Here is a 22,443-nt window from a genome sequence, read left to right as displayed (position 1 = left end):
AATGGCAGTGGCCAGGTTGAACACATGGAGCTGTTTTCATTGTACATTGGTTAAAAGCCTTGTCTTGACTAGGACTGTGTGTGCATGTGCTTACATGTTAACTTCTAGCTCACCTCTGCATAGGGACCAGTGCAGGCGTAGTAATCTCTGGACAAGAGGCCGAGGCTTGTCTGCTGGTCAAACTGGGAAAGGGAAGGAGACGAACAAATTTACACATTCATGTGTGCCAAAAGAGTCGTCGTTACAGTTGCTGTTATTCACCGGCAAAAATGTGACTATTTTCTCCCTTTCGGCAGTATGACACATACAGAAGGAGACTTACTCGTGCCATGAAATCAGGCTCAACAAATGCAATTGAACTTCGATAACCTAGCCGATGAGAAGCATGTCTTTGGCGTTCATCTTTGACATGAGGTCGTTGTTCGCTATCCATTGATGATTGATCAGCGGATTACCGTCTGCTTTGGGCTTCGCTCTCAAATGACTGTGCATGGCTGTAATATTCTTGTGATCTGCTAGCTTTTCTGGCACCTCATTTTTGCTTATTTTTTTTATCAGAACTTTAACAGCTGCAGTCTTTCATGTTTCTGCTGTTTGTAATGCTGTTGCTGATAACATGTTCTACTTCTCCCCTTCTTGGTTGTTTAATGGCAGTTGGCAAACAGCTTTTAGGTGATTTACTACTTTAAAATCCAAAAGTCATGACCCATCCCTAGTTGGTTTCTGTATGAATATTAACAGAAAGAGATACAGGTGCACACCTACATGAATGATATGTGAGTTGGAGTCCCTGTCATCAGTGCCAACAAAAAAGTTAACCAAGAGCTGAGTTCCATATTTCTCATTCAACTTGGCAATGACGTCCTCCAACCTCCATCTTCTCCCTGAAGAAATGAGATGTAAGAGGAAGTGAATAAGAAAGAAATCCCATAAATGATGTCGTGCAGTGTAACAGTGGAAAAAACAAAATTGGCTACCATAGTTGGTCTCCCAGTTGTCCACAGCAACGGGCCACTCGAACACATCGGGCAGCATGTTGAGCAGAGGATCCCCACCTCTGCGCTCAATTAAACCTTAAATGAAGCATCGATACCCCCCAAAAACAAAAAAATTTAGTTTTCGGTGGTTAATACATTTATTAAATACAAATTAAGAAAACTAATAAAAAAAATAAAAAAATCAAAGTTTATTACTGTTTATTACTTACATGTTTTTCTTTTCAACCAAGCATAATTAATCTTTGTCAAATTGTGAATGTTTAAGGGGTTTACTAATGTGACTTTTAAGCCAAAGTACTTTTGAAGAAAGCATTTAATTGTATCAAGCTGAATGACAGTAATTATTGCTCTTTAAACTAACGAAGCTTACAAACTGTGACCGTTTTCATGACAGCTTCACGATCCAATAAACTGAATGGAAGGCAGATATTTTTCATACACTTATAAAAATGTCAGTTTGCTTTAGGACAATAAAAGATCCAAAAAGGAAGAGTTAACATCTTTGTGCCGGCTGACTCACTTTCATTGGTACAAGACTTGTAAAGTGTTTTGGCCTTAGTGAGTGCTGCAGCCTCCCCCTCCTCAGTTTTTTCAAGGACACCTGCAAATAGAGCAGAGAAACAGAGCAAGCATGAAAGAAAGAAACAGAGACAGATGAAGGAGTAGTGACCGTACCTGTGGTAATGCAGACTGAGGGAAGAAAGAGGGCCGTATATGACCTCGGGTTCAGTTTTTTTTTTTTTTTAATATATATCTTTGTGGCTTTAGAATAGAATACAGCTGTCGTCCAGATGCAATTCAATATTTTATTTAAGGCATGTTGTCCAAAAGCACCAATAAAGTATTTCACACTGGCAAAGATTATTCAAACCCTGGCTATAGACAAAACAGACAATGTCATTATTCAAATTGGAAAACAAAATGTCATGAATGCATTTAAAGGGGGGAAAAAAAAAAAAAAAAAAAAAGCTACAACCAGAAATTTCACTTAAAAGTTGTTTTGCTACCTGAAAATCCCAAACAGAATAGTACATTTTTCAGATAACAGCGGTTATGAGGTTCGTATATAACAGTAGCTGGTATACTCAGTAAAAATGTTCCCTTGTACTGTGCATGGCCAGTCTTTACTTTGACTGATTAAATAAATCACTACACACTAATTCTATATTCACTGCACTGCAATTCATCTTTTCCTTTGAGTGATTAAGATTATTTGGGTCATTTGTTGTGGAGGTCAACGCTGTCATAGAAACTGTAACAGATTCCAATCTCTGGCTGCTGTAAATTGTCTTCTCGGCATGGCAATCATTTTGGAGCGAGTGAGCTCAGACCATGCAAGTCGTACGAAAAGAGGTGGGACGAAATCAAGGAGCAACAAAGCTGAAGGTGTGTCAGGAAAAGGTCATTTAAAAACAAGAGTGAACACCACTGCTTGCTTTATTGCCTGCGTTCATTGCCTCCACAACACCCGTTGTGGGCATATGGATGCCAGTTAGCTCAGCCCCAGGCTTGATAGCGTTTCAAGGTAGACAGCTAATCAAAATGAGTGATAAGTGTTGGGTGTAAACATGCTCAACTGAGGGGGAGGACAATGGGACCAGTACACTTTTCCTGTGCTGCCTGAAGGCACCGAGTTGCATATTGTAGCTTTAAAGTCTAACTATTCCTTCAGGAACTGCTGTCACTTTTCAGCAGCACTGAACATGAGGATGAGCTTTAATGAGTTCTCGCATCATTAAAGTTCAGTGTAACACCCACACGGTAATCTTAAAGCTCTCTGAAAGCCACTGCGGTGAAGGCAAGTGTATTGTATTGTTGTGATACCGGTAGATCTTATTTGAAGGTATGTCCTTCAAATTGGGAAAATATAACACCCACTCAAGAGATATCTCAAACTTTAGCTCAAATTCAGCTGCTGCTTTGTCATTTACCAACCAAAAATAAGAAAAACTTGAATGTGACCTCAAGAGCCTTTTTATCAGTTCCTCACAACATTTTTCTGCAGTCGGAGTATGTTGGGGCTTCTGGGTGGCGCACTCTCTTCCGTTGGTTCCAGTTACCATGATTTACATTTGCGCTTGGCAGTATATTGACCTTTTTAGGTTTAGCGATATATTTTCAAACAAGATGTAGAATAAGACAATACCGTTTATATAATTATAGTTTGACGTTGCGATACATAAGCCGTTCCCCGCGTAGAGCCGCGCAAATGTTTGCGTGTTTTACTCTCTCACACATTTCCATGCACATTCCATCCAAAACATAGATTTGCATTTTTAGAATAACTGGGGACAAGAAAGTGGTGGATCTGACTGAGAAAGAAAGGACTCCATACTCACCCAACTATGGCGGACACATGGCAAGCGTCTCTCAGTGGTACAGTATTGTACTTTAAGGCACACTGGCTTCTCTTTTTGGACCAGTAAGCTATTTACGGTTTTATTTACAGTCTGTGATGGTTAGTCGGGGGCTTCTGTTGGAGGCTGGCCTCAGACAAGGAGTAGGTGCTACGCCTGCTCAGTTAACACTGGCTATCAATAGCTAATGATTGAGTTTTCCCACTGCGGACCAATGCTTCCAATTTACTGAGCCCCTGCGCCACAACGCCAATAAATTACATGCATTACATGTGCCATTATCACTAAAGAAAGTAGGAATAACTAAATGTAAGACACCTCGAGCAAGAGGGAACAGGAGAGAGAGAAAGAGATCATCATTAACTGCTGAATGAATGTAAACAGCAAGAACATCACTAAAAGAAGGAGTGTGCTCCGAGTGCTCGATCAGTACTTGTGTGTGTTTTAATGCACAGCTGGTAACCCTCTCTTATATGTCTTATTCGTATTTCATATTGTTCACACTCTGTTCACAAAAAAGTTCTTGTGACACCTCGCATGTGGACTTCAACTTGCAAATGAGCATTTAGCCCACTACAAAATACCAAGATATATATATATCGTGTATTCCACCTAGAAATACTAAGATGTGATTTTTGGTCCATCGCCCAGCTCTAATTTACAGCAAATGCTTATTTAACCAAGTGCTTTGTAATACTATGAATTCATAACACCTGGTCATAATTCAGTGACACAGCAGTACAAGACACATTTTTTTCTTCAAGCTTTACAGTTCATTCTCAATCTTTGGACAGCGACAGATTTGTTTGTTTTTTCTAGTTTTGGGTTTAAAATCTATCTTTGTGTACAAAAAAAAAAAATACAGTCTGTTACCTTTCCTCCAACCTGCGGATTTTTATTTAGAGTTTTATTCATCAACTGTGTGGGTGTTTTATAAGGAGTGTTTCATGAATAATACATTATGTAAATCCCTAAGTGTCTAAGTGCCTTGTGATAAACTTCCTGTCTGTGCAATTGCTGTTGCTATTTAATGACAATTAAAAAGAAACAAATATCCAGTTTCAAAATGTATGTCATTAGGAAGCCGTATACATTTACGTCACAAATTAATATGAGTAGTATTTGTAAATTGTGTCATCAATTCATAATCATGCGTTTATGTGAACATTTCAGGATTATGCATTAGCATTGAGGGAAATGAATTGAGAGCTTTGGCGTTAGCCTTTGTCTGTCATCTATTCTAGTTTTTCTCAGTACTATCGCTCAAAGGCAGCTTTTTAATGAATAAAAAATGCTATAAATCACTGGTGTCAGCTAGCTTAGCATTTCATAATGTGTGTCTTCTCTGCATTCACAAGGCTGCCACTTCTTGACATCCACCAAATGAAGCTGGCTGGCCAAGCGAAACTGTGCAAACGTTGTGTGCTTCAGTACATTGCACGTACCCATTACTCAGCCTCCTTTTGTCTTTAAAGAATACAAAAACTTAGATTACGGTCAGTTTGCCTGTGGCTTTTATCTTACCAGACAAACCACGAGGGAAACACGAGCACGTGTGACCCAACATGCCCGAATCTAATCCTACCTCTTTCGCAATACAGTTTAATGAAAATAAATGATTTTCTCTCAGATCCAAGAAGAACACATGTTCACCAAACTGAATTCAAACTTTGAAATGAGAATTGTGTGGGAAAACTGTAAAAGAGAATTAGGTTTCGTTAAAAATGTTAAGGGGTTGATTTCTTGCCAAGAGTTAAATGAGCACAACTGTCTGTTCAATACAGCCAGCAGCTTATGTTAGCATAAATTGGAGAGACAACAACTTGCCTGGCTCTCTCCTGACTACTAGCACTTCTTAGGCTCACTTCTTAAGAACAAGTATCCTATCGGGTTAATACAAGGGATTTTTTTTTTTTTATATATACTTTTTCATACTGTTCAGATCAAACATTTGATACAAAAATTGAGGAGAACATTTTGGAGGCGCAGGGGGGGCCGAGTTTTGTGGCATCAGTCGTCGCGTCTAACTCTCGGCAAGAAAGCAACGAGCCCTTTAAGAAGTTGTACTGAATTACTAGAGTTGTTACTTGTCAAAACTGTTGTGGGACTTTAACATGAATAAATGTCCATTACACTCAAGCCCTTGCCAAACTTCTCAGAGAAGTAGGACAACCTTTTGACTTTGTCAAGCCATCACATATCTCAACGTGACTACAGTAGCTTGTCACTTATGAAATATTTGTATGGAAGGGGATCAACAGATACACACCATCAAACATCTCAATGCAGCACCAGGATCAATATAGGAAAGAGGACGGAGCTTAAATTACACGGGCTGCTGACAGGAGTATCTCCCCCGAGTCCAACAAGACATCAAGCGTGTCACTGAATTGGGATCAAAAGATAAAGATGAGGAAAAATTTGATTTTTTTTTTTTTTTTTCTTCCCTTTTTTATAATTCTGTGACTAACAGACCCGTCACAACAACAACAGTTAGCATACACAAGACAAGGTTTATCCTTTTCGTGACTCTAATTTTACTACATGTCACATCAGATTATCATGTCATATCCCCTCTACTGTCTTTCGACTTAGCAGGTTTGAAATAGAGTCCACACCGTACGTATTTGGACAGTTCCACGGTGCTTCAGCAGATTGTTTGAAATAAATGAATGGGTACTACACACTCTTACAGATTAATAAATCATTGATTCATTAGCCAGATTTCAGTAAAAGGTTTTGATAGTTTTATATCTCCGAAAAGTGTGTTGCTCTGTAGGTATTAGAAGTGCAGCTATAAATAGGTAATGGGGATCTTCAAATAATAATTAAATAGTTCACATGGAGGATAGAATAATATTTCTTTTTGAAATGCCCACCTTTTATTAATTTGAAACTCCTTATTGCCTTATATTCCCTTGCATTTGTTCCCGTTATTGACAGACAACTTCACCTCACTGCAAATGGCAGATCTCGAGTCCACAAACGAGCTCTTTTGTGCTTTGACTGAGACTAAAACGACACACAGCCACTTAAGAAACATTTGGAAGCCCAATTACTTTGGAACCCTCAGCGCTTGAGCACTACGTGTTTGCAGGCCTGTATCTTCTATCCACTTCTTTTAATATTAGTGTAACCCAACTCTGAGACTGGAACTCAAAGTCGAGACTTTGAACCACATTGCTTTAATTCAAATTGAATATGCTGAAGCACGGACCTTGAAGAACAAAAAGATGTGCAAATACCCCCTCGTTGTATAATTCAGTACTGAATCGTCATCTTTTATTACAATTCATATTATTTTCTCAGTCATTTTACTCATTTCTTTCCCATATTTCTACTCGTTTCACTTTTTGCATGACTACATTTCAAATCAGCCTTTTTTCTACCCTTTCAATTTTTCTAATCCTCCCAATTTGTCATTACCATATGTGCACTATTTATGTGCTCAATTAATTGTAATGAAGTCCTGAGATAGAGACCCTTCAGGGCGCTTCCTGCAAAAGGGCACAGATCATGTGTGTGTGATTGGATTACTGACTGCCTGGCGCTAATGTTTAACCACAGCAAAGGTTTACCCTTTTGCTCTTTCTCTATCGCACACTCTCACGTCCTCTCTCGCCCTGCCCTCTCTCGCCCCATGTGTGTGCATATCTGGATTTATTTGAGAATGGATTTTGTGCCACCTGATGTTTGTTTGAGAAACCTGACGTTTTGTTTGAGACATCACGTCAATTTGAACCAAACCACTCAGCACGATACAGAATCAGAAGTTTGAGTTTGTGCATTGCCATTTTATCCCTGACTACCTCTCATTCCACAAGACATTTTACTTGCAATGCTATTAGTGTTGCTGGTTTCGCTTCCAAATGTATGATTATTAAAGATATATTTAGGGTACATTACATACAGAAGCTGTAAATGAAAATGTTGACAGTCTTTGTGAGTGATGAGTCACTGCTTTACGCTTTTGCAGGGACAATAAACCCATCGTAAAGAAACATATCTGACAAAGGATTACACATTTCCTTTTTATGCAAATGAGTATAATTGCTCATTAAAAATTCCCTCAATGTACCAGCAACCAAATTGACTGTGATACTTTTTTCAGATGTCTCGTTTGATTTTGTTTTTGAGATTAATTTTGTTTTGTAGTCAGTTTTGTGTTTTGCGAGACTTTTTTTTTGTTGAGGTCATTGTAGTTGTTAGGAAATACAGGACGGATTTTGGGGAGAGGAACTATTTTGATGTAACCTGGCTCCACCACACTGTTGCTCACAGCTTCAGTTTTCACTTATGATAACATTTGCTCAGCCACTCTGAAAAGAAGACCAATAAGCGACCAGCATTAGTAGTTAAATGACATTTGAAGCAATGCAGGGTTTTTTAAATAAATGTAGTTGCAACGGTGGTAGAGTTTCGCCGCATGCCAATTGGTTAATGCTGATCCAATAGTTTAATAATTAAGGTCTACGCTCTGTAGGCCCATAAACTGGATATAAAAGTGGACGTAGCTTCCGGCTCTGAAAAATGAGGCCGATGCGGAAGTGCCTTAAGCTGCAGTACCACCGAGTGCCACTAGAGGTCGGCTCCAAAAAGCTTCTGGCTCCATAGGCGCCCATTCAACTAGTCAAATAAAATTCGTAGTGAAACCATTTTCTCCACAAGTTATCTCGGTGTTGTTAGCTAAAGTCACTCCTTTTTAGTTTTCTGGAGGTCCGTCTGAAAATAATCCCTCATTAATTATAGAATAAGCATCATAAAGCTGTATTTTTGTGGGCGTGTCTGTTTGATTGACAGGCCGTCGGGTTTCCAATCAGATCATTCAGAGCCACCGCTCCCTCCTCCCCCAGCTCGTCCAAATATGGTAACTTCCTGTTCCAAACCGCTCCGGACTAGCAAGATGGGGCCAACTAAATTCTGAATTTGGCCGTTCACAAACCAATGGGCGATGTCACCGCTGGTTGCCCCTTGAGTAGGGCGCAACGACTGCAAACGCTTCCCTTTGGAGCGTACCCAGACCTATATATATTCACGCAGCAAATTAGGGTCTGGAAACAACTGGCTCATTTTTGGGGCCCATGTCCCTAAATTCCCTCTCTAATAAAAGGAGAAATGTCTGTCCACATAAAAATGTAAGAGGACAAGTCAGCTACAACCATGCTCAATTTCAATACAAAACATCTAATCATTGCATTTTAAATTCAAATTCCCGTGCCTCTAGAGGTGATAAAAAGCCACGGTTTACGTTTTGTTAAAACAGGAATAAATGAAAATATAAATATAATACAAATAAAATGTTCAAATTGTACATGGAGTTTTGTGCCCCATGCAGTGACAAAAACAGTTTGGATTTTTGAGAGCTCTGATCTGCACCTCTGACTCATCCCACTTTGCAGCTGTGAAGCTAAATTCATTACAGCGGTTGCTGAAAGCAATCATCCGGCTCAGCAGTGTCCCTTAATATACAGCTAGTAAATACAGTTCACAGCAAGTGTAAAACCAATGATTTTTTTTGGGTGCTCCCGTCTTTTCCACTACCATCTACTATCAAACCAAATATTGTCCATCTGTATCGTAAACCAATTCTGTTGATTATTTTTTTAGTCAAAATGCCCTTATAGCCACTTTCACCGTACATAAGGCTTCTGTCATGACGGGAGAATTTGACCTTAGTGGAGGTCTAAACTCTTTCCTGTTATTCATAGCTAGCTAGCTGGCAAAAACATTCCATCCAGGATTTTTGTTCAAGATGTTTTTGTTGGTTAAGAACCACAGCATTCATTTTCATATTATTTTCCTTGGCCGCAAACGTCTGCTCTGCTCTTCATTTGATATATTTTTGAGAAATAGAGTGTTTGCGCTGTTGTGCAATGGTTCTGATGGGAATTTTGATACGAGGAGGTCAAATAAACAAAACCATTTATCTCAAAAGTCTTATAGTCGTCATTATTGTTTGACGTACATTCTGTTTCAGTTAGTGTTATCGCGGCGTGCCAGAAAAACACAGATACCTCACGGACATCCTTTGATGCTCGAGAAACAAAAGCTCCGTGCGCTGCACACCCACAGCTATACTTTTCTCTATACAGCGAGATTTACTCGTGAAGTCGTACAAGAAGCACCTCATTTGGTGCGGAAATGCTCACAGTCGTAGGTTTCACGCACATATTCACGCGCGTTTGGATGTACGCACATAGAGCTTAGCTCGGAGATGATTACCACATGCTGTTTCACATTTCCCAAGCCATCCTCAAAGAGTTTCTCAATACTCCATTGTCCTCTGGCAGCACAACTATTCTTCACTTCACGTCAAAGACCTCCTGCTCTGTGCGCATCTCCCCACCTATCACATCCACTATCATTCTCCTTGCTTCTGTTTTTTTTTGTTGTTGTTTTTTTCCTTTATGAAAATGCTTTTTTTTTTTTTCCTTCCCCTCCTGCCTGTTGTACTTCTCTCTTTCCTCTGCCTGACACAAACTAGTTAGTAATTAAAACACTCACGGTCAGTTGGGCAAATCATTGCACAGTATGGCACACCTGAGTTGAAAGAGGGGGAAAATCACCCCCCCCCCTCACACACACACACACACACACACACACACACGCACGCTGCTGAGGTCACGCGCAGATCCTCATTATGAATCATTTATGGCCTTTTACGGCAACAGAGAACAATTCAAGGCATTTACAAGCAACCACAAATCTACACAGCTATTCGCACACATACACATGCATGCAACATTTTTCGTTTTTTTATGGCTGTCATGCAGCCTGGAGCGCTGCGGTGTCCAGGTGTTTCCAGGCCCCTGCAGCTGTTGACAGGAAAAGGATCTGTTCATCAGTGGCCGCTGGTATCCAAGCAGGCGGCAGCCAGCCAGCCAGCCAGCCAGCCAGCCCGGGGATCAGAGGTCGCATGTTTGATGTCACTCCCAGAGTAAAGGTCCCTACTCTGGTGATGAGGCCTCGCTCGGCATGCGCCTGCTCGACGCACATCAGTCATTCAGAAATATTTCGACTTTAGAGACAGTCAGTCTGTAACTCTTCCAAGACAGCAGAATGCCCATGTCTTGTTTTGGACTGTCAAGTATTATCAAAAAATACCACCGTGTTCCCTTTTTATTAGTCTCTGAAACACACAGAGGGGCCCACACGAAGTGAACCTGAACACGTGTACAGTACAGTCTGAGACATTCCAGCTCTGACTGGTGAGAGAGATATCCTGAAGGAATGAGACAACACTGACGGTTGCTGGGGATTTAAGGTGTTGAGTGATTAGGACCAGTTCTTTGGCAGACCCTTTCCGTTTCTTTTCCGCGCTGAACACAGCATTTACTTTCTGAGGTCAAAGATTCTACAACGGCAAACCCTTGCACTTTGCCCAATATTTTAGCTTTACTTGCAGAAGTTGATTTTTGCCCTCTTATTTCCCTCTCCTCTCTGTTTTCAGAAAACGCATCACAAATACACCTGATAAAGCAACTCGTGTCAAAAATACAGCAGCGTAAAGAGACGCCACATGCTCACACAGAGACGCGCTATGTACGTAAATGCAAATACGCTATCAAAATGCCTAAAAAGGTTCCTTGTTGAGCAATGTTTATTTTCCTTTTTCTCCCCCGCGTGTGAGCTTTATGAGTGTTAAGACTGCCGTGGAGAACAGAGCAGAACAGGAGGGCTGTACGTTTTTCTACAGAAATGTGCAATGAAAAAAAAGGTCCAGTGTATTGTGTTGCATACAATTGTCAAGCTGTTTGATAAAGGTGTCATTTGAAATCTAGGCAGGAATTCTGAGGAGCTCATTTTCAAGCAAATCACTGTGAAGAAATAAGAGTAAGAATTAAAGTTAAACACTCTTCTAATTACACTACACAGAATGAATAACAATGCCCTTCACCACGACTACAACGCTCTGAACGAAAGGTGTAGAAAGAAATGCTGACTACATTACAAGCAATCTCTAAACCCTAATGGATGTTATATTGATCCGTGAAAAGGTGTTTATCAAGAAGTAAAATGAAAGTGAGGATAGTGAAGGGTGCCACTAACAAGATTTACGGAGTTGTTTTCCAAAACAGAAAAAGTCAAATGTAAGGTTAATAAAAAAAAGTTACAGACTTGATAGGTTCCCTATCCTTTGGGAAATGATACAAATCTGCATGTCATCAATGACAAACACAAGGGCAGAGAGCAAAAAGAAAAAAAAAAAAAGCTCTGTCGAAAGACAAGAACTGTGTTTTTCATTCAAGATTGGACAGATGAAGAGCTCAAGGCTGCTGCAAATTATCTGAGACCGTGAGTCAATCTGCACTTTAAACCCTGGTTTCCTTTCCCACTAAGGATCAATCCGTCTCACCCCTCTGAATCACTCTGTCTCTCCTGCAGACACTCCCTCCACCCTGTCTTTATTAGAGTGAAAGGTACCGGCATATAAATTGTGAATTTATGGTAGATGAAGAGTTTTGGTTGTTCGTGGAAAGTTCGGGCCCCATAAAGATTTAGCACCGCCAGCTCAGGACCCGACTGGCCTTCTCACGGACAGCTTGACGTAGAGTGTGGAGCCTCTCCCACACACACACACACGCACACACACACACACACACACACACACACACACACACACACACACACTTGCATTGTAACTTGACCCCATTTGTATCAACCAAAGCACAAGGACACTAACAAGGCTCACATTTGTGGCACCTAAAAAATAATAGCAAAAAAATCTGAGACGCACAGAAACTTGTCATTTCGTTTTTTTTCTGGCTATTATGTGTTGACCTTATTAGAAAACAGCCTGAACTCCATGCACTTATACACACACATTGATAGTGCCAGCTATTTTGACAAACTCCAAGCTCATATGAGAGTCCTAAACCTGAAGTCCCATCTATCTGTGATATCTATAGAGCATCAGTCCCTGAAGGACAGTCCTCTTTAGGGTGTATTCTTTAAGCAGCTGAAATGAGTCACTCTCTTACAAAGCAAGTGGACTGAAAATGACTTACTGTTCTAAAGTGCTTTACAACTTTTTAATTGGCTGACTACAGTAGTCTCACTCTAATCACAACACATCTTCCGTGGGTCCACCTGCCTGTCTGTGTCGAGGTCTTTCTGCATGCAGATATTTCTTTTGTTCGTGTGGGTGTGTGTGGGTGTCTAACCTTTGAGGATGACCTCCAGTTCGTCTCGTAAGATGTCAAAGGTGCTGTATCTGGAGCTGGTCTCTGGGATGATGTTCTTTTTAAGCCAACCTCCGCAGGCGTACTGGTAGAAGTTGTCACAAGGGTCCACACTAGCGTCCATGTTCTCAATGAGACGAGACGCTGTATGGAAGGAAACAGGATCAGGGAAGTGGAGGAAATGACGGCCTAAAGACACTAAAATGTACAGCAGGAAAAGCCTTGCAGGTATAGCATTATGCATTGTCCTCTGACCTCTTCTATTGGCAACTAGATCGCCTGCTTAACAAGGAGAAGTCAGTGACAACAGCCATCACACCATTTAATAGTTTGACATTTTGGAAAATAGGCTTGTTCACTTTCTTCCAAAGTCAGAGATGAGAAGATCAATACCACTCAAATATGTACTTGTTCAATACAAGGCCGCAGCCGGACACTTTTTTTTTTTTAGCTCTGCATAGCATAAATAATGGAAACAGGAGAGCAGCTAGCTGGCACCGTCTCTAACGTTTACCTTTTATGTCACTCACACTATATGTACCTTATTTAATCTGAATGAAAACTGACACATTATATTACAGAAGTTATGTGCGGGACAATTTTTTTTTTGCCAGGGCCAGCCATGTTTTCACTGAGACAGCCAGAAAGTCAAGTCTGGCACTTAATCCCTCATAAATGAAACAAAACAGGCGGCTTTAACGCGTTCATTTTATGGGAAATGAACAAAAGTGATATAACACAATAATTAGGGAGCTTAAGAGGTGCTTCCATTTGGACAGAACCCGGCCAGCTGCTTCTCCTGTTTGCAAAGCTGAACTAACCAGCTGCTGGCTGAGGCCATATAATAAATGCATATATATGAGGGTGCAATTGATCTTCTCATATAACTATCAGCAAGAGAGCAAATAAAAAAAAGAGCCTTTCCAAAATGTTCAATATGTTGAATTATTCCTTTAAAAGATGTTGACTTGGAACAGCTGAAGAAGGATATTCAAGGCTCCTTTTTCATTTTGTTGAACAACCTGGAGAAAAACGCAGTCGAGACTTTGTACCACCTAAGGCCTTGGACGCTCGCCAAAATATTTCATGCTGCTCTTGTGGCAAGACATAAAACACTGTACCACAAAAGCACATTTGAAAATCAAATGTGCCGCTCTCAAGAACAACACATTATGCTCTTCAAATTGAGACGAGTAAATGTGTAATATTTGCAGCCATGTGAAACGATAAACCCGTATAAGGACGGCAATTTGGTAGCACCAGTACAGTAACTGGTTTTTGGTTGTTTTTTTTTAGCTGCAAATTACACAAGCAAGCTCAGGGAGTGCTTGTGACAAGGCTGTCTGTCAAATATGACTGAATTGGGACACTGGCTCCCCAAAAATGCATCAGAAATGAATTGGCATCTGTTGCTGGAAAACACAGTTGGAGTTATGAATTGTTAATTCATTATTGCAGTTTATTTTTTTCCATGAAAAATAAGATGACGAACATTCTTTTTATTTTTTTTATTTTTTTTTTACCAAAGTGAGAAAATGAAGTAATAATGTATGAAGTTTATAATGTAGAAAATCAGTAACATCTCTAGCAGCAGGAGTGCTGAAATTAGAGAAGAATTTATCTGAAAATGGGTTAGAAGGTCTGAGCTTATTACTGCGATCATGTGGTCATGGAAACTCACAGTTAAATTATGAAATCTCCATAACCAAACTTGGTGAAGTTGAAATGCAACAGCTTTGGACATGTTGCAAAAACACTGTATATCCTAATGGATTTGGTAAAGTGTTCATGGGTGTTCTCAGTTTCTCAATTTGTCTTTTAGATTAGTCCTGCGGTGGTCTGTGAACAATAACCTTTTGCAACATGTTTCTGCTGATCAGGACTCTGTTTGATCACTGTCTGACTTAGGAAACAGTTGAAGTAGCCATTTTCCTCTCAGAAGTAAATCCCTGGGCTTCTGCTGCAAGTCTCAGTTTTCCCACTCTTTTGTCTTCCTCTGAGAAATCAAAGCTTCAGAATGAAACGGCAAAGAGAACACGAAAACACATTGCTTACCTGATTGCGTGCAGTCAGCTGAGGTGCAGATTTCATCTAGAGGAAAATACAAAACAAATGATCACTCGCTGGGATTTTGTTTTCTTACAGTCGTCAGTCATTTGTCAAACGCTCATCTCTCTCCTCTTCTCCTTTTTATATCTTTGTGTTTGTTTGTCATCCTTATTGCACATATAACCTCACACTCCTCAGATGACCTGAAATACTCTGCTTCATGTTGAACTTCCTCATTTCCCTGACATGGCAGTTTACTCATTTATAAAACACAAGACCTCAAAAGTCAACAATAGCGCACACACACACACACACACACACACACACACACACACACACACACACACACACACACAAGCTCCCTTGACCTCATCAAACTTAACTACATTCACTTATCTTTGCGTTCTTAAGCTGCTAAACTTCACACTTGCTCAGTTTGTCAATAATTAATCAATAGACCAACAAATAAGCTGCTCACTATCAGTGTTGATCTAATACTACTTTCTTAAACTGCAGTCTTTCGTCCCTGGACTTGCTATTAATAACACTCCTCATCATGGTAACATAAACCTCGTGTCACCTCTAAGTACCAGCTTCAAAAATTTGATATCCAAGTAGAAAAAGCCTAAATATTATGATTTAGAAAGTAATACTTTAATGATGATATTGATCTTAAGCAGCTTCGATTGGTTTCCCACTGAGAAAAAAAAAAAGGTGGGGGGGCTTTCTGTTTCAATTTCATATTGTCCTTTACACGTAATCCATTACTCATTATGTGAATTGATGGCATTTACAGCAAAATGTTTTGTAAATCTTCATAGTTTGCACAAAAGTCTGAAATTTGAGCCATCATCGTGTTTTTAAGGAGACCTTTGCACACTGCTTTCTTCTTTCTGGTTCAGTGGATGTACTTTTGCACTATACTTTAAAAGCACACAGCTCAAGTGTCTTCTAAAAGCTGAACAAAGTACTGCTCCTGAACACGCTCCTTTGTGCTTACCATTAACCATGAACTCAGGAGGAAACAGTGCATGTACAAAGGCAACATTTAAATCACTTAATATTGAGGTGAAAAACTAGAGAACGTCTTCAGCGCTTTGTATCTGTCAAAAGTATTTATTAGTTATTAATTACCTTTGTTTTGATTGGATTGTTTTTTTGTTTTTGTTTTTTTTAATCAGGTTTACCAAACGTTCATCAACACAAACCTTAATATTACTTTTAGAATTGTATTTTCTGAAGCGCCTCTCAAGGTTTCACGTTTCTCAATTTCCATTATCACCACAAGTCGTCTGTCCTAACAGAGCCGGAAGACTCTGAAGACTCACCAGTCTTCTGCGTAGCAAAGAGAATGATGAGGGCAACAATGATGATGAAGAGCAAGGAGACGATAGTAATGAGGCCGATCTCCAGGGAGGTCCAGCGGGGCTTCTTAGCCGACTTGGGGGTGTTGGTCTCTGTCATTCTCAGGTCTCCTCCTTCAGCCGTCGGCTGTATCAACTCACCTGGGGAGAGTTGCCTGACTTAATTAGTCGACTGAGAGGAAATTAATCAGCAACCATTTTAATGATCAGTTAAATGTCATTGATCAAACAAACATGGCCTGATTGCAGCTTGTTTAAATCATTATAAATTGAATAATGTTTGCTTTTGTACCATTGGTTGCACAAAACAAGCAATTTAAAAATGTCACTTTGGGCTGTAAAAAATGGTGGTCTGACATTTTATCATTAAAGAATTAATGAATTCAAAAATTGTGCCCAGCTAACTGATAATGGAAATAATCATTAAATAGAAGAGAAGAAAAAGGGATTTTGACAACAGAATTAAGGTAAAAATAAAAGTATAATTCATCTACAATATGAGGCAATAATCGAAATTTCGAAATATGTAATCATCTTGGACATTTTTATCTTGTCTGCATCATTCAAGTCCAATTTTGATAATCAAGTTATCTTTGAAGTCAAGTGAAACGACACCTACTTACAGCTTTTTAAATGTGAGGAATTTGGCTCTTTGGCCACTTATTCGTTTAAAATGAAATATATTAACTGTGACATTAAGGAAGCAAACATTTAGTTAAGTCTCCTGATTTTTTTTAGATACAACACAGATGAAATATGAAAGAAAAGAGAAAGGTTGAAAGAGAGATAAAAGACGTGTCAGCAATAAGAAGACAGTAAAAAAAAAATACAGTAAAAACAAATATTTTTTTTTTACCAGTCTTAGAGTGACAGGGGTGAACAATGGACGTTCTTACCCTCGTGGCTTTACACTCCACACCAAAAAACTAAACGAGAAAAACACTTCTGAAGAACAGAAAACAAGCGAGACCCTTCCTCTGCTCTTCACCACACAGTGTTGTTTTCCTCTCGGGGGGCCGAGGGAGAATTTTACAAAGTTCCTGTAACAAGCAGTTAAGTCTATCTCTGTAGGCAATTAATCCTTAATCCTCTAACAACGTTGCACAGACACACTTGCGCAATCGCTGCACACAAACACTCATCTACAGGCACGCTCTCGCACACACTTTTTCACGCTGGTGTCATGAGGTGCCCGTACAGATGGGTGGGACTGTTCTACACGCAGGCCGAGATGAGAGCACTTCCTGACCAAAGGAAAAAGTATTTTATAGCTTCCTCTGAATGAATAGACAGCTACAGACACACATTTACCTACTGTACACGCACATCCTTATTTGTCACACACACAACCGCTGTCTTGCTGACTGTCAAATCCACAATCAGTCCTGTTCACGTAGAACAGTAGGCCAATGTAAAGTAAACTTCCCTGGTTCTGGTCATTATCCAACCTGGTTAGCCACTACTGCCCACACCGACCACAGCTCCCTGCGGGCTGCTTTCCCAACTCCACACCAGCACTGAAGCAAGCATGACATCAGCAACGGGTCGCCAGATTTACTCTAGTGGTGACTGAATGCGATACTACAACTGGCATAGAGACAAATGGAAAACGTGGAGGAAAACCCAGCGACTGAAGGTATATAAAGAGGAGTCGAGGCAGTAGGTTGACACGAGTTGATATGTTAATCAAAACTTCCTGTCGGCCTCCCTCTCTCACTGAAGGAGGCGCCGTGGCAGAAAGTTGGTCTGCGAGCGACAGCTCTGACAAAAACACGCGTGTCGGACAGGCTGTACATCCTTCCCTCTAGGACTGACACTTTGCATTCCAAGGAATCAAATACCTGCAAAATGTATAAAGGAAGGAGGGATAACGAGAGAGAAGCAATACAATTTTTTTTTTTTTTAAAGAGCAAAAGGGCAAGGAGGTGAAAAAAAGAACAAGTTCAAAAGTGAGTGGGATACGGAGGTGCTAAATCATGTTGAAATGACTCCCTCTCAGTATTCTGAGGCATGTTAGGTATGAGCACTCATTGTATGTCATTAGATGTACCATCCCTCTCACTCCAGCTTACCGCTGGGTTTCTTTCTTAGGAATTGGGAATAAAGTCAGTTAACACTCATTCAGTCATCACCGTACTTCTAGGTCATTTAGGGGCCGTGTTGGCATATGACAGTGATGTCTGATGTTTACTCTGTGAGGGTGAGACGGAGGAATGTCTAATATGTGTTTACTGCTACTGCTCCAGTTGGAGGATTGAGGAAGTGTTTTTGCCTTTTATGATGTGGCTCTCGGTGCGTTTTGAATGGTATGTGCTGCTGTGTTTGCATTTTTAAGACAATGGTTTGTGAAATGAGTAGCCCACTGAAAGTCAGAACTGTCTTTCCGTCTGTCTGTCATGCTATAACTGACACATAAGAGCCCCGTGTCTCTCGAGACCTCACAAACTCCCTTCAAAATTAAAGACATCGTTCACTGAGACACCTGAAAACGTGCGTCTGCATGCGCACGCACGCACGCACGCACGCACGCACGCACGCACGCACACACACACACACACACACACACACACAGGTCAAAACCAGACAACTTGTACAAACTCACTTCTTTACAACCTATCCATGTGTGCCATGAATATGCCATGTACTGAATTGAGTGTGAATAAGTACAGGAATGTGGCCTAGTTGAACTGATAATAACACCTTCTCTGGGATATGACTTTCAGCTGCACACTGAAGGCTAAAATCATTTTGGAGAATTGATGCCCGATGGTGCTATGATCTTGCTGGAATGAAGTCCACCTCGTAAATTGCTTTCCTAATGGATTTTGTAATAGCGCTATGAATGCAACGGTAAAAATAACTTTTAAAGGGATATAGCAGACAACTTACAGCAACATCACCATCAGTGGACCAATACCACAAGCTCAAGAGGGATACCCAGCTGGAACAGGGTTTTCTGATAGGACCAAATTCATCAAAGTGTTAAACTCCAGTGATAAAAAAAATATATATATATATATATATATATATATATTTCAGCTGCAGCACACACGGCGGTTCGCAGCCGAGCAGGACGCAGCTAAATGCGTGCCAGCTCCTCATCTCCTCTTCTCCTGTTGCACGTCGAGAACTCCAAGGGGGGTGGCATGATCAACTGGTGCACGCTGCCCCGTGTCACCCAACCGGCTCTCGCGCACACGCAAAAAATAATGCTCGCGCGCACACACACACACACACACACACACACGCACGCTCACTGGCACCGACGCACATAAATGGCACAGCGTTACGAGAAGCGCTCGGGAAGCGTGAGCGACTTACCAGATATGTCGGGAAATTTTCGGTCGATGATATATATGGGCATCACATCCACTGATCAAACATCCATCAAATCCACAAAGGGAGCGCGAACAGCTGATCGATCTGTTCCAGACGATCTATTTGCTTCACCCTGAATTTCAACAAGGCACAAACCGATACCGCCTCTCCTCTTCTCCTTGTTCTTCTTCCTTTGGCTTACTATTCTAGGAGAGCACATTCAAACACACACACACATTCACACACACACACACACACACGCACGCACGCACGCACAGACCCGTCTCTACAACTAGCCACACAGTACTGTACCACATCTACCCAGAGAGGCTCGCTGAATTCAAAGGATCCATCAGAATCTTGCGCGGCGCAGTTGGTTTAAAGTGTGTGATCCACATAGAGAAGAGTCCGTATTTAACCAGCCTGCAACATTTAGTGAGGCAGTGAAGTAACCCACTGAAGTTCCCCGTCCACCCAGTCGGTGCCTCCTCCGTCAGGGCGGCGTTTAGAAGTGACCCTGTCAGCGGCACTTGCTGTCGGCGGCGCTGGAAGAGCTCCAGGGCGCAGGTTTAGGCGAACACTGATCCGAGTGATGTACAGTTTACTCATAGAGCTTTCAGTAGCCGGCTTCCTGTCTAGAAAGTGTGTACAGAAAAGTCCAGTTGTTAGGCTATCAGGTACTTAAAATACATAGTAAATTGATAGCGATCAACAGCTTTTAATTGATTGATTGACTGATACTAAACTAATAAACTGCTTAAATGGCTATTATTGATTGCACATAATCCCAGAATGGTGTTTACAGCAGGCTCACGTAAGATGAGTCTCAATTTTCCTTTTAAAACTAAACTGCATTGACCTGATTAAGGAGGGTGATGTTTTCAAGGTGTAAACCAACAGTGTTGGGAGCAATGCTGCATATTATCATGACGGCACTCAATGAAGGGAGACCACAGTGTTTTTGTCATCAGGAGGAGAGTAAGCCATATTTTGTTTTTGCAGTGTAGACCGTTTGTTTTATGTTTGCTGGGAATCAAATTGTTTGCTTTTACATTGATTTTAGCATGGGTTGTTTTTATTTGGCATTGTGGTGTTTTACTTGCATGTTTTTTATAACCTACGGTTTTACCAGACATATTGTTGGGCTGCTCTGATTTTAATGAGGCTGATTGCAGTCACTGATCCCCTCACCTGGAAAGGCTCTTTTGATTTAAAGGGACAGATCGCGAGTGCTGGCAGTACCAAAGTGCCCAATAGGCGTTGAACTCTTTTTCATTTTGTAGTAGGTCCTTTTTTAGCTGGACTTTGAACTCTTTTTTTTTTTTTTTTTTTAACTTGTTTTGAAATTACACTGACTTTTAACTTCTTAATTGCACAGTTATTTTATAGGTTTTAGATCGTTGACCTCGTTACACGCTGAGCTTCTTTTCTTTCCTCCTACTCTTTAACTGACTCATAACTCACCATCTTTTTCTCCCCCATAGCTTTTTCTTATTATCTGTTGTCTCCATTCAGTTCCCTCGCTCGCTCGCGTAGTTTCTGGAGCTGCATGTCTCTGTCCTGCGCTTGTCGTCTCCACCAACAGTTCTTCTCTTCTATCTCTATGCTGTCCTTTTCTCTCTCTGCTCTCCTCTCACCCCAACCGGTCAGGTAGATGGCTCCGCCCACCCCTGAGCCTGGTTCTGTCGGAGGTTTTTTCCTGTTAAGAGGGAGTTTTCCTTCCCTCTTTTGGAGGGTTTTCTCCCTTAAAGAGGATTTTTTTTTTTTTTCCCTCCTAGCTTATGTGGGAATTGTTGAATTGTTGGGTTTCTCTGTATAATGTTGTAAAGTCTTGTTGTAAGGACTTTAATGTGTTAAGTGCCATGAAATAACCTATGTTGTGATTTGGCGCTATAGAAATTAAATTGAATTGAATTGTAAATACAACATTTTTTACCATCTTTTAGTTATGTCTTGGTGATCCTTGCCGCTCTCCCCCCGATTTTAAAAGAGCCTGTGTTTGTATGGAGCTCTCGGCTCCCTAAACTAGGTGGCGTTGTCAGGCAACAGGGGTCTATAATCTAGAGGTAAACAAAAGTTGAAAATTCAGCCCAGTCTCGACCAGCAAATCACAGAATTCTTCCTTACGGAGTTTATAGTTCTCACAAAATAATATATCTCAACCACTGTATAATCAGAAGCAGCTAACGGCACCGTTGAATAAAAGCTTCGTCTCCTCCATTATCAAAGTGCACAAATTTTTGTTATTCAGTCAAATAAGTCGAGCAGGACAATCACTTCGATACTGAGATTAAGGCTATGTTTGATTCTGAAAGCCTGCTTGCTCAATGACCAGCGTTACTCTGGTTCATTAGTGTAGGACATTTGCAAAGCAAAGGGAAATGGCTCATAAAAAAACCTTTTACTTTAATCTGTTCTCTCTGTTTTGTAACTATTCAGTTACATGTGTCCTTTTTGCTCCCACTCTGTTCTCTGTTGAACTGCAAAGTTCACCACCCGGTCACATCGGTGAGAAGAGTTAACTCTGCAAATACGCGAGGATGTTTGGTGTGAAAGGGAAAGTCAGCGTTAAAGTAAGAAGACAAAGTGCATCACTGCAGAGAATGAACGACCTCATTTCAGTGGAGGCAAGAAAGTTGATCAGATAAAACCACTTTGTGTAATTGTTATCAGTATGGTCATATTCACGTGTACCTGCTGTGGTATCTGATGTGTTGGTTGGAAGGACAGGACATTTTCTTTTATTGTAACTGAGATGGACTCCTCATCTGGTCAGAGACATTTTTAGTGACAACCTTTTCATATAAACCATCTTTGACCACACCCACTCTGGACCAGTGTCTAGATTGGTAAGGGAGAGGTTGTAAGGAGATAGCAGACACACTAATCAACTGGAGCCGTAGGGTTACGTTCAACTGCAATGTGAAATAAACTTTAACAAACAATAAAACATGAAACTATTTACACTCACATTTTAGGTTCAACATATGCAATACTTAATGCATTCAAAGTAACAATAACTGCTTAGCAAGTTAAAAACATAACACTCATGAACTTATTATCAGTATCACAGGTGATGAAAGAAAATTGTCTCTTTAGTGCAAACAGTTCAGAGTTCTTTGGATCCAAACGATGATAAAGATAAAGAATAAATGATGATACCGTGTTGAGGTCG

At 40.6% G+C, this 22,443-nt stretch overlaps 1 protein-coding gene across 1 annotated transcript in view; it reads right to left on the bottom strand.

Annotated features, from left to right (window-relative positions):
• LOC138197423 (neprilysin-like) overlaps positions 1 to 19,780 on the bottom strand; it is a 32,896-nt gene extending 13,116 nt beyond the window's left edge. Inside the window, exons 1-8 of the mRNA XM_069148259.1 lie at positions 19,272 to 19,780; positions 15,915 to 16,091; positions 14,593 to 14,628; positions 12,520 to 12,681; positions 1,519 to 1,599; positions 978 to 1,073; positions 766 to 884; positions 114 to 182 (exon numbers count right to left, since the gene is read on the bottom strand). Coding sequence (XP_069004360.1) covers positions 114 to 182; positions 766 to 884; positions 978 to 1,073; positions 1,519 to 1,599; positions 12,520 to 12,681; positions 14,593 to 14,628; positions 15,915 to 16,091; positions 19,272 to 19,314 — 783 coding nt within the window. The 5' untranslated portion in view covers positions 19,315 to 19,780. The remainder of the gene's footprint in view (positions 1 to 113; positions 183 to 765; positions 885 to 977; positions 1,074 to 1,518; positions 1,600 to 12,519; positions 12,682 to 14,592; positions 14,629 to 15,914; positions 16,092 to 19,271) is intronic.
• Positions 19,781 to 22,443: the final 2,663 nt, after the last annotated feature.

This window comes from Embiotoca jacksoni, unplaced genomic scaffold, assembly GCF_022577435.1.
Source record: "Embiotoca jacksoni isolate LCO1_2020_lvr unplaced genomic scaffold, fEmbJac1.0.p SCAF_14, whole genome shotgun sequence".
Lineage (NCBI taxonomy): Eukaryota > Metazoa > Chordata > Actinopteri > Embiotocidae > Embiotoca > Embiotoca jacksoni.
This window is presented reverse-complemented; position numbering and strand designations above follow the sequence as displayed.